The 12,566-nt window shown below is 45.2% G+C and overlaps 1 protein-coding gene across 2 annotated transcripts in view; it reads left to right on the top strand.

Annotated features, from left to right (window-relative positions):
* THAP4 (THAP domain containing 4) overlaps positions 1 to 12,566 on the top strand; it is a 38,479-nt gene that overhangs the window by 23,417 nt on the left and 2,496 nt on the right. For both annotated transcript variants that reach the window (XM_070422611.1, XM_070422612.1), the window contains 3 exons: positions 3,256 to 3,415; positions 5,365 to 5,474; positions 6,351 to 6,454. In XM_070422611.1, coding sequence (XP_070278712.1) covers positions 3,256 to 3,415; positions 5,365 to 5,474; positions 6,351 to 6,454 — 374 coding nt within the window. The remainder of the gene's footprint in view (positions 1 to 3,255; positions 3,416 to 5,364; positions 5,475 to 6,350; positions 6,455 to 12,566) is intronic.

Here is a 12,566-nt window from a genome sequence, read left to right as displayed (position 1 = left end):
ATGCTCTAAGACCACAGCTGTCTGTCTGCAGCATACTGGTTTCTATTTATTCTGAGAGTTTGAGCTTGGACTGTCCTGCTGACTGACGCCTTTAGTGTCAAGCTTCAAACCACCCAGCTCCTGTCTTGCATGTCAGTCAGTGGCAATTTGTCTTCTCGGTTGTTCAGGCTATAAACCTCTGACTCATCTCCCTCCCTCTCATGTCCTATGTCCGAGCCATCAGCAAGTCCAGCCAGCTGTGCCTTCAGATCAGATCCAGAATCTGGTCCTTTCCACCACCTCCACCACTGCCAACTGCCCAGGCCACCCTTCTCTGCCACCAGGTGCTTCTTGCAGCTGTACCCACTCTGCTCGACCAGCGATCTTGGCTCCATTGAGACCTCCAGGGCTCTGTCTGCTCAGAGTCAGAGTCAAAGCCAAAGCCCTCCCCAGCAAGGCCAGCCTGGGCAACCCAGGACCTTTGTGTCTGTGGCATGTCTGCCTAGTCCACTGTTCCCCAGAGTGGTCTCACACACTTCTCGGAGGCTGGCCTTGCCCCTCTTAAGTAAGATCTCAAAACCCTCACCAACCTTCATTTCCCTGTCTGGCTTGTCACTTAATGTACGGTAAATTCTTCCTCTTCCTTATTTCTTTGTGTATTGTCTTCCCTCACTGGAATGTAAGGCCACATGGTGGGCTGGGACATTTGTTTTTTATTAGCTTTTGTTAGCTGGCTGCTGTTTGCCTCTTGTGGAGATGAAGATAACAGGCAGCTCACAAACATCAGCAGCAGCTTCTTCTAGTCTAGAACTCTTGATTCTGAAGCTTTTATTCCTTAGCTGCATCAAAGATTGTAACTCACATTCTGATTTTAAATTTTTATTGTCTTAACTAGAGGCCCGGTGCACGAATTCATGCAGGGGACGGGGTGTTGATCAGGGCCTGCTGGCTTGGGGGAGGGACCGCAGGAGGTTGGCCAGCAGGCCCTGATCTAGTTGTGTAGATGTGCTGAGGTAGTGGCACGCAAAGACCACAGACAGAGTGCCCCAAAATGGTCTGAACACCAGCTAATCTCTGAGGTGGAAATACAGCTCTACTTCACTGCCCGCACTTGGGCCGCCTCACTCTGCCCCCAAGCATGGTAGGTAGTTGACTTCGGCCAATGGTGGCACACTGCCATAGGAGCGCTAGCCAATCAGCAGTTGGGAGCCCGGAAAGGCATGGGGCCAAACTAGAAGTGGCTGATGGGGGCAGAAGGTCAAGCATTGTTCAGTGGCAAGAGTTAAGATGGTGGTGGTGCTTACTTTATGTCTTTGCAGTTCGGCTGCTGCCTTGCCCCTTCTGCCTCCTCTGAGCTGCTACTCTGTCTCGATCGGGGTTGCTCTCTTCCTACAGGCTTCCCAGACCCAGATTCTCCAGGGCCTGGAGCCTTAGCTGGGGGGAGGGATCGGCCAGTGGGAGGGACCACGAGAGGTTGGCCAGCACAGGAGGTTGACTGGGAGCGCACCAACCACCAGGGGGCAGCTCCTGCATTGAGTATCTGCCCCCTGGTGGTCAGTGCGCGTCATAGTGACTGGTCAACCATCATTCCAGTCGTTTGGTTGTAACAGTTGCTTAGGCTTTTATATATATAGATGTTTGTTCAAAATCACCAATTAAAACATTTGAACATATTTATTTCTTTATTGGAAGGACTTCTATTAATAATTTGATTTATTTTTCAGAGATACAACTGTTTCTTATATACATTTATGTGGTTTATGTTAATGGAATTTGGTCACTTCATCTACAATTGCGCATTTGTGGGCATAGAGTTTTTTGTAGTGTTGCCTCTTATTTAATGTCTAAAATGATTGGCAATTACACAACTTTTTTTTAAAAATATATTTTATTGATTTTTTTACAGAGAGGAAGGGAGAGGGATAGAGAGTTAGAAACACCGTTGAGAGAGAGAGACATCGATTAGCTGCCTCCTGCACACCCCCCACTGGGGATGTGCCTGCAACCAAGGTACATGCCCTTGACCGGAATCGAACCTGGGACCCTTTAGTCCACAGGCTGACGCTCTATCCACTGAGCCAAACCAGTCAGGGCTACACAACCTTTTTTAAAAAATGTGTTAAAATATAAAAAAATAGAATTTTCCATCTTTTACATTTTATAAATATTTTTATTGTTGACTAGAGGCCCAGTGTACAAATTTGTGCGCCAGTGGGGTCCCTCAGTCTGCCCTGCGGGTTGGGCTGAAACCGGCTCTTTGACATCCCCAGAGAGGTCCCAGATTGCAAGAGGGTGCAGGCCAGGCTGAAGGACCCCACCGGTTCAGGGCCGGGGAGGGACACAGGAGGTTGGCCAGCTGGGGAGGGGCTGCAGGAGGGCTCCAAGGCGTGTCTAGCCCATCTCGCTCAGGCCAGACCCCAGCAGCAAGCTAACCTACTGGTCGGAGTGCCTGCCCCTTGGTGGTCAGTGCATGTCATAGCGACTGGTCAACTCTCTGCCCCCTAGTGGTCAGTGCACATTATAACGAGCGGTTGAGCATCCTTAGCATATCATTAGTATATTATGCTTTGATTGGTGGAACAGACAACCAGACACTTAGCATATTAGGCTTTTATATAGGATTATGAAAGTTGTATTGGCCAAAGCTCTACAGTTGCCATCCTCACTGTCAAACTTTCTGTAAGCAATTTGAAAAGGAAACACTGAAAGGGAACTGCTACATTGGAAAGGAATGGATTTTCACCCCCATTCCTATTCAGGCTGTTACATTGCCCTCTGTGGGCCCAGAAGTCTATGCGCCATTCCCCGTTCTGCCCATTATGTTCTTCTCTTGGGCTGGGGCTGCCACCAGCTGGCCACACAGTCTCCTCTTCAGTTCCCAGTTGTCTCAGCTTTGGTGGGACACTTCTCCAGCTCCAGAGCCCTTCACTTCCCTTCCTCCTGGATATTATTCTCCCAGGCTGCTTCCAATTTATAGCCAAACGTTGTATAATTTCAGAGACCAAGGTGCTTCTGGAACTCCGATCTCTTCAATGGATCTCCTGTTCTCCCTTCATGTAGGAGATACCACATTCTGACACTGATCTACAAGATGACATTTACTCATTGTTTGGCCTTTTTCTCCCCCTCTTGATATGTGGCTGGTAGCATGTTTAGAATCAGCAGAATCCGCTGTAAATTATGAGGCGTGTGCTTCCACACAAAGCTCAGCAGGGCTCGGTCAGAAGGAGACCAGTGGACACGGAGCCACTGACTGTCTTTTCCATTTGTCCTCAGAGCCCCCCAAGATGAACCCAGTGGTGGAGCCGCTGTCCTGGATGCTGGGCACCTGGCTGTCAGACCCGCCGGGAGCTGGAACCTTCCCAACACTGCAGCCCTTCCAGTACCTGGAGGAGGTGCACATCTCCCATGTGGGCCAGCCCATGCTCAACTTCTCGTAAGTGCGCCTGAGTCTCCGGGAGAATGCCAGGTGGGAAGGGCATGTCCCAGAGAGGCTCCCTGCACTTGAAGCTGAAACATGTGGTGGGCAGAGACAGGATGTTCTGGCTCCTGTGTATGTGATGATGCTAGGCTGGCAAGATGTCAGGTGTGTTACCCCAAACACAAAATAAGTGCTCGTGCTTAACTAAACCCTTCACCCAATATTACTGAAAAGGAGAGAGCTTGACTTTCTTTCAGACTTACCCCTGAGCTGATTGAGGTCTCAAAGGAGCTGTTAATATTTTGCTTCTCAGGTTCTTATTAGACAACAAAGCAGAGTTCCTCCAGCTGTGTGCGTTTCACCCCAGCCCCAACCACAGGAGGCAGGTCGTAGTGTCAGGTGGCTAAATAGAAGGGAACCAGGGGAAGTCGCTGAGAATTTTTTATTTTTAATTTCAGAGGTAACACACAGTTTTTAAAGTTTAAGCAATGAAAAAATATAAAAAGTAAAAGTCTGCCCTTTCCCAATATCCACTGTACATTTAATTATATATTAAGGGTCTTATTAAATTAACTTGATTCTGTTTATGTCATGCCTAGAAACTTCAAAAGGATTTAGAAGACCTTGCTTTTAAAAATATTAACTCATACCTTATTGTATTATTCTTGACTGAATGGATGAGGGCAGAGTAATATTCTGTACATAACACCAAAGAGGAAATTCTGGATAACACAAAATAACAGGCAGTATAAAACAGTCTTGTTAAACAGTGGGCTACAACCCAAAGATAATTTTGTGACTACAGTACAAAGTATCTATTTTGGTGAATAGAATTGTGAGTGTGTTAGACTATGATCTAGAGCAGTGATGGCAAACCTTTTGAGCTCGGCGTGTCAGCATTTTGAAAAACCCTAACTTAACTCTGGTGCCGTGTCACATACAGAAATTTTTTGATATTTGCAACCATAGTAAAACAAAGACTTATATTTTTTAAAAATATATTTTATTGATTTTTTACAGAGAGGAAGGGAGAGAGATAGAGAGTTAGAAACATTGATGAGAGAGAAACATTGACCAGCTGCCTCCTGCACATCTCCCACTGTGGATGTGCCCGCAACCCAGGCACATGCCCTTAACCGGAATCGAACCTGGGACCTTTCAGTCCGCAGGCCGACGCTCTATCCACTGAGCCAAACCGGCTTCGGCTGAAGACTTATATTTTTGATATTTATTTTATATATTTAAATGCCATTTAACAAAGAAAAATCAACCAAAAAAATGAGTTCATAGGTTTGCCATCACTGATCTAGAGTGTATTTCTCATTAGGGTTGTGGAGAGACGGCATGTGCTGTGGCCGCCAGCACTGCCCTGTTCAGGGTTCGATTCCAATGGCAGCTCTCAGTGCTGGCAAAGTTCTGTTAGAGTCTAAGTGCAGAACTGTCAGCGCAGCTGTCTCTTCCATCACCATGAACTTGTATCATGATGCAGGTTGATTGATAAGAAGTGGAGTCCTGACTCAGGGCCTGTTTTTTCCCCACCGTGTAGATGAGTGGGTGTCCAAGGCAAGATGATAGCTCTGGGGAGGGCAGACCTGGTGTAAGGGTGGGATTTGGTGCTGAGGCCTGAAGCATATCAGGTGTGGGCTAAAAGGGCCTTGGGAAGGGTAACCACAATTATAAAGAACATGTTGGCTGTCCTTGAGGTGGTGCCAAGCACAGCGGAGTGTTTGTGTGGGGAGGTTTCAGGGGGTGCTTTCAGGCTAGAGGTCGAACCCCTAATGCACCTGGTGGCCACAACCCATGAATGTGGTTGCTCAAATGTCTTTCCATGTGAGCGAGAAGTGTATTACCTTGTGCTCAGTGGGGGCCTTAAAAAGTGGGGAGGGTGGCCGCAGAGCCTGCATTGAGGGCCCTGCATCCCTGCCCTCACTATGCCCTGTCCTCACCCCCTGGTCCCCGTGCAGATTCAACGCTTTCCACCCGGACACGCGGAAGCCCATGCACAGAGAGTGCGGCTTCATCCGGCTACAACCCGACACCAACAAGGTGGCCTTCGTCAGCGCCCAGAACACAGGTACCTCTTGCCAGCCAGCCAGATGGCCCCTGGGTGAGGTAGCGTCTGCCTCTGTTCCTTCAGTCGCTCCAGTGTCCCTGCTCACAGGCATTTTGTGGGAGTCAGTTGGGAGGGGGACACAGACCTAATCCTGTGGGGCCTGCAGGTGGGGAGTCAGCAGGTGGAGTCCTGTCTGCAGTCTCTTAGCTCCACAGGAGGTGGTAAAGAAGTGTTTCTGTGAGAACGGGCTGATTTTTTTTCCCACCTGAGTTCCTTCAATGACAGCACACTCCCCGGCTCCCGGGTGTTTCCTATGGGACACGCCCCTAGGGAGAGAGCTAGACCAGGGAGGCTCACTGTCCGTCTGAAAGCTCTTGTCTGGAAGTCTGCTTTGCCCCTAGAATGAGGTCATTCTAAAATAGCTTACCAGGTTCATCAATTAGAAATGACGCAGAATCCAGCTGTTGACTTTTACCTGCTCACTGCCTCAGATGAGTCTCACTTCCTGGAAGCAGGTGGACAGTTAGGACCAGCCCAATCTGGAATGGAGCCCAGGACATTGGTGGACTGCAAGTCAGTGGGCAACCAGAGGGATGTCCATTTCCCTGGCCACCTTTTCCTCCTCTCAGATCCTAGGGGACCTATTTGAGGGGAGTGGGGAAGGCAGGTGGAAGTCAGGGCACCCCTGGAGAGTCGACCCTCTGTAGATACCTGCCCTGGCTGTACTAGTATGAGGAGTTGTGTTTTTCCCATCTTGATATCAGGAGGTTCATTGCAGACAACGGGCCTTGTGGCCTTGATGGCTGCAGAGTTTAGGTCTGTTGAATCTATGAATGCAAAGATGGACAGCCAAGAGCCCATGGCAGGCTGTCATGGACTGATGGCCCTCTCTTGCAGGCATTGTGGAGGTGGAGGAGGGCGAGGTGAACGGGCAGGAGCTGTGCATCGCATCCCACTCCATCGCCAGGATCTCCTTTGCCAAGGAGCCCCACGTGGAGCAGGTGAGCCTGTCATCCCTCTCAGACGTCACTTTGTGGTAAAGGCAGGATTGCACATTGTTCTGACTTCTCACTTTGTCTTGGGGACCTGTCTGTCTCCAGGGCACATCATTCTTCCTCACTTACATGTCCTGGCTGGTGGGCAGGGAGATTCTCAGATTCCTTGTTTTTCTGTCACAAACATCCTTTTCCATTTGTGTTGTTCACTTTTGCAGGTATATCCACATCTGTTGGATAAATTTCTCCCAGTTGAATTGTTGGATCAAAGGATAGGTACATTTAAAATTTTGATAGCCGAAACCTGTTTGGCTCAGTGGCTAGAGCGTCGGCCTGTGGACTGAGAAGTCCCAGGTTCGATTCCGGTCAAGGGCAGGTACCTTGGTTGTGGGCACATCCCCAGTAGGAGATGTGCAGGAGGCAGCTGATCAATGTTTCTCTCTCATCGATGTTTCTAACTCTCTATCCCTCTCCCTTCCTCTCTGTAAAAAATCAATTAAAAATATATATTAAAATAAATAAATAAATAAATAAATAAAATAAAATTTTGATAGATACAAGTAAATTCCTTTTATTAATGAATTCCTACCAGCATTGCATGAGTGCCTGGTTCCCTTCTCCCTTATCAACATGCTAATATGATAAAGAAGAGATTGCATCTCATTCGTGTTTTAAATTTAACATATGAGTGAAAGGGGGAACTCCCCACACTCATTCACCATTGGTATTTCTTGTTCTGTGTACTTGATGTTTAAAGTCATTGCCTGTTTTTCTGTGGGCTTTCATTTTTTTATTGATTTATGGGGGCTTTTTATATACTATGGATATTTATCTGTTGTTTGCATTTCCCCATTAGGTGGCTTGTGTGACTTTGGTTTATGATGTGTTCTACCCACAGGTTGTAAGCTTTACTGTGGTTGCCTCTGGGGGTCTTTTCCTTTGTGGTGTGTGGATTTGGGTTCATGCTCAGAAAATTGTTTTCTCCAAAATGATAAAATTTTTCTTCCATTTTTCTTGTACTCTTATAGCTTTCCTTCTTACACTCAGACCTTTAGTTTCTCTCAGATTTGTTTTTACAGGATGCAATGTATAGTTCTGACTTTCCTCAGATGGATGAACGGTGACCCTACAGATTTGAAATGTCATGCCTATCACAAGCACATCCCCCATAAATAGGGGAAGGGGCCTGTTTCTTTTTGTCTTTTTTAATAGTAATTTAAAATCATCTAATAATTTAAAGTTACCACACTTTGTTATATTTTAATGTCTAGGGAAAGTTCTTGATTTTTTAAATTTTCTTGATTAGCTCTGGCCAGTGTGGCTCAGTTGATTGGAGTGACATCCCATGAAACCAAAAGGTCTTGGGTTTGATTCACATACCTAGGTGGCAGGTTTGATCTCCGGTTCAGGAACATGTAGTTGGGAACCAATAGATGTTTCTCTCTACCTCTCTTTCTCTTCCTCTCTCGAAAAATCAACTTAAAAAAACAACACATCACCTGGCCTGTGTGGCTCAGTTTGTTGAGTGTTGACCCATGCAGCATGAGGTCGCCGGTTCAGTTCCCAATTAGGGCACATGCCTGGGTTTCGGGCTCAATCCCCAGTACAGAACATACAGGAGGCAGCCAATTAGTGTTTCTTATCTCATCAGTGTCTCTCTCTCACTCTCCCTCTCCCTTCTTCTCTCTGAAGTCAATAAAAACATATTTTAAAAATACACATATCCTTAAGTGAGGATTTTTTTTAAATGCTAACTTTTCTTGGTTAATTCTTAAGCAGTTCCTCATTGAGATAACCTGTTCAATGAGTTTGTCCAGGTCCATAAAATATAAATCAAGATTGTGTGAATACACGAATTAAATGGGGGAGAACTGGAGTCTTTCCATGGGTAGTGCTACACAGCAGCGTGATGGTGTGCTGCAGTAATTTCAGGTCTAGTGTGGTGTGTTCAGTAGATATCAAAAATGTATTTCTTTATCACTTAAATCATATAGGTCTTGGCCACTTCGTGGTAGAGTGAAGCCTTAAGTGCCATATAGTTTCTGTTGCTATGTGCATAGACTGTTGTCTCCATTTCATCTTCTAACTGTTTTTTGGTGGTTATAAGGGAACACATGGTTTCTGTGTGTTTCTGTCCATCTGAGTCACATCTGTCAGTCTCTGACCACCGGGTCTGGGCATGGCACTGCCAGGGTCACGGGGGAACCTGTTGACCTCAGGCCTGACTTCCTGAGGTACTGCTGTGTCACAGCCCTGTTGGATGCTTGCTGGAGGCCGTGGCCGGGTCAAGAAGATCCTGTTTCTAGTGTGCTAAGAATTGTTTTCAAGAAAGGGTTTTGAGTTTCTTCAAATGCTCTTGCAGCCTCTTTGGGGAAGATTCTGTGTTTTTTCCACTTGAAGCTGTCAATGCAGTGAATTATATTAATAACTCTAACTGTTGAGTCATGTTTGAAGATCACTTCTACTAGTTATAATGAATTAAATAATTTTTTCAGATGTCCATTTTGGTATCAGTTATTCATAGAGCTCCTTAGCTGTTTCTGCCCCCTGGCAAGGGTGGCCCCCACAGGACTAAGTGGTGACCCCTTGGGAACATGTCTTGGCCGGGCACTGGGGAGCAGAGGGACCCAGACCTGGATGCTGCTTCTGCCTCCACTGTTCATCTCCAGGCCCTACTTCACTTCATTTGTAAATTCATGGCTCCTTATATCAAGATTTTCAGAGTTTGGAGAAGTGACACATATGTCCCCCTGGATTTTCTGTGTCTTCTCTTTTTCTTCTTGCCAGAGGCTTCCTATTTTATCAGGGTTTTGGTTATTTTCGCTAGAGAACTAACTTTGGGTTTTATTAATTAAACAAAAAGTGCTCTTCTGCAAAAGGAGGGAGTAGGCAGAGGTGAGGCCTGTGGGAGGGGGGACTAGGGGAGGGCTCCACTCTGCAAAGTGACCTGGCTGACCAGAGGCTGGTCTCACATGCCTGGTTGACCTTCCCCCCTGGGTTGGCCTTTCCCTGTGAGTTTACCTTTCCCCTTGGCTTGACCCTTACTATGTTCTCTTGGCTTAAATATTCTTAGCATTCTGTTTTATTTCTTCTGTTCGTTTCTTAACTGTATCTTTTTTTAATGGCTGCTTTCAGGCTATCTGCATCTTAACTTATAATCAGTGTTATACCATTGCATTCCCACTTCCCACCTGATTTTGGATAATCCTGTGCTCTTTGCAGCTGAACTTTCCCCTTTCCATTTCACGAGTCCTAACCTCACAGCTCTGTAACTCCATTTACTCTATTGTGCTGCTGTCACCACACCTGGTCCATGTGGGGGGTGGGCACAGAAACACACTGCACTAGGAACCTTCATAGAATTGTTACTTTTGCTTTAGTCAGTTGACTTCCAAACAAATTATAATGTGGGGAAGTAATCTCTTATACTTATCCATTTATTTTCTCTCTGTGTTGCCCTTGCCTCCTTCCTGTCACTCTGAAATTCCAGTGGTACTATCTCCCTTCATCCTGAAGACCTGCATTAACAGTGTTTCTCATAGCATGAATCTGCTGGCAACAATGCTCTTGAGTTTATTTCACACCCAACTTTTTTTTCTTTTTCAATGTTTTTATATTGAGTTGAAATACATATAGAAAAAATTGATCATCTTAACCATTTTCAAGTGTCCACTTCAGTGATTTTTATAATTCACTTCGTTGTGCAGCCATCACCACCATCCATCCCCATAGTTCTTGTATATTGGAAACACTATCTATGAAACCATAACTCCCCTTTCTCCCCTTCCCGAGCCCCTGGCGGCCACCATCTACTTTCTCTCTGTGATTTTATTTTATTTTATTTTTATTTTTTTCAAAAATATATTTTATTGATTTTTTACAGAGAGGAAGGGAGAGAGAGAGAGAGTTAGAAACATCGATGAGAGAGAAACATCGATCAGCTGCCTCCTGCACATCTCCTACCGGGGATGTGCCCGCAACCCAGGTACATGCCCTTGACCGGAATCGAACCTGGGACCTTTCAGTCCGCAGGCCGACGCTCTATCCACTGAGCCAAACCGGTTTCGGCTCTCTGTGATTTTAATGACTCTTAAGTACCTATTATAAGTAGAATCACATAATATTTATCTTTTTATGACTGGCTTATTTTATCAGCATAATGTCCTCAAGGTTCGTCCATGTTGTCGCACATGGCAGGATTCCCTTCCTTTTTATGGCTAATATTCCCTTGTGTGAATGGAACACATTTTGTTTAACCTTTCCTCTGTCCATGGACACTTGGATTGCTTCTGTGGGTGTGCAAATATCTCTGAGACCCTGATTTCAATTCTTTCAGTCTGTATTCAGGAGTGGAATTGCTGGGTCACGTGGTAACTCTGTGTTTAATTGTTTGAGGAACCATTATACTGTTTTCCACAGAAGCTGCACCATTTTCCATTCCCATCTCCTATGCACAGGGCTCCAGTTTCTCCATGTCCTCGTTAACACTTGATATTTTCTGGGGTTTTGATAGCAGCCATCTTGATGAGTGAGGAGGCATCACTGTGGTTTGATTTGTGTTTCCCATGATCACTGCTGCTGAGCATCTTTTCATGGGCTTGTTAGCCATTCGTGTATCTTTGCAGAAATGTCTATTCAAGTCCTTTGTCCATATTTGAACAGGGTTATTTGGGTTTTTTTGTTTGTTTCCTTGTTTTTTACAATGAAATTCCAGCAATCTTTGTGATTGTTGGGAACTCTTCTTTTTTAAAAAAAAAATATGTTTTTAGAAAGAGAGGAAAGGGAGAGAGATATAGAAACATCAATGAGCCCTAGCAAGTTCGGCTCAGTGGATAGAGCGTCGGCCTGCAGACCGAAGGATCCCGGGTTCGATTCTGGTCAGGGGCACATACCCGGGTTGTAGGCTCTATCCCCAGTAGGGGGTATGCAAGAGGCAACCGATCAATTATTCTCTCATCATCAGTGTTTCTCTCTCTCTCTCCCTCTCCCTTCTTCTCTGAAATCAATAAAAATATATTTTAAGAAAAGAAAAGAAACATCAATGATGAGAGAAAAACATCTATCGACCACTTCCCGCACGCCCCTACTGGGGGTCAAGCCCACGCTACCTCGACATAGGCCCTGGCCAGGAATCGGACCAATGACCTCTTGGTTCATGGATCTATGCTCAACCACTGAGCCACATTGGCCAGGCCAGGATTTTTTGTTTTTGGATCAGAAGAGTTCTTAATGTATTCTGGATATTACCTCTAATATCAGGTATTTGACCGGCAAATATTTTCTTTCATTCTGTGGGCTGCCATTTACTCTATCAATAGTGCCTTTTGATATATAAATTTTTTAAATATTCATGATGTCCCGTTTGTCTGTTTTTTCTGTTGTTGACTGTGTTTGATGTTACATACAAGAAATCCTTGCCCAGTCCAGTGTCATGAAGCTTTTGCTCATTTTTCTTTTAAGAGGTTTATAAATTTAGCTTTTATATTCAAGTCTCTGATCTATTTTGAGTTATTGTTATTGTTTTTGTATATACTATTAGATAAGGGTCCAGCTTCATTCTTTTGTGTGTGAATATCCAGTTCTCCCAGCACCTTTAGTTGAAAAGAAAGTCTTTTTCACATTGAATGGTCTTGACAACCTGTTGAAAACCAATTAGGACAGCTAGGAATGTCTTAAAAATAAGGACCATCTCTGTTTAATTAAACAGCAAAGCCAGCCTGGGGTCTTGAACACAGAATTAGATCTGAATTTGAATTGTTTTTTACCTCTTCCTCCCCTTACCTCCCACATTCCATGAGTCACAGAGAATTGCCCTTTCTTCCTCAGTGATAGCAGGCTATACCCACACTGCCCAGTCCCCGTGGCCACAACCTTTGATCTCTCCCCAGTGCAGTTTTTTAAGCACTGTGTTCATTACTCCACCCAGGAATCTTCAGAAATGCCCTTCTGCTTATGTTGGGATGATAGCCACACTTTAAGCAAATTAACTGCTCGTCACTCATACCAGTTCTCACACTTCAATGTACCAGTGAATCTAAGGTGTTGATGTCAAAAAACCCTTGAAACCTGTAAAGAATTTTTGTGAATTTATTTGAGCCAAACTGTCGACATATGCCGG

The sequence above is a fragment of the Myotis yumanensis genome, unplaced genomic scaffold (assembly GCF_028538775.1).
Source record: "Myotis yumanensis isolate MYYU_CA2020_CCGP unplaced genomic scaffold, mMyoYum1.0.hap1 SCAF_8, whole genome shotgun sequence".
NCBI classification, from domain to species: Eukaryota; Metazoa; Chordata; class Mammalia; order Chiroptera; family Vespertilionidae; genus Myotis; species Myotis yumanensis.
The sequence above is the reverse complement of the archived record's forward strand: the minus strand, read 5'-3'. Positions and strand labels throughout refer to the sequence as shown.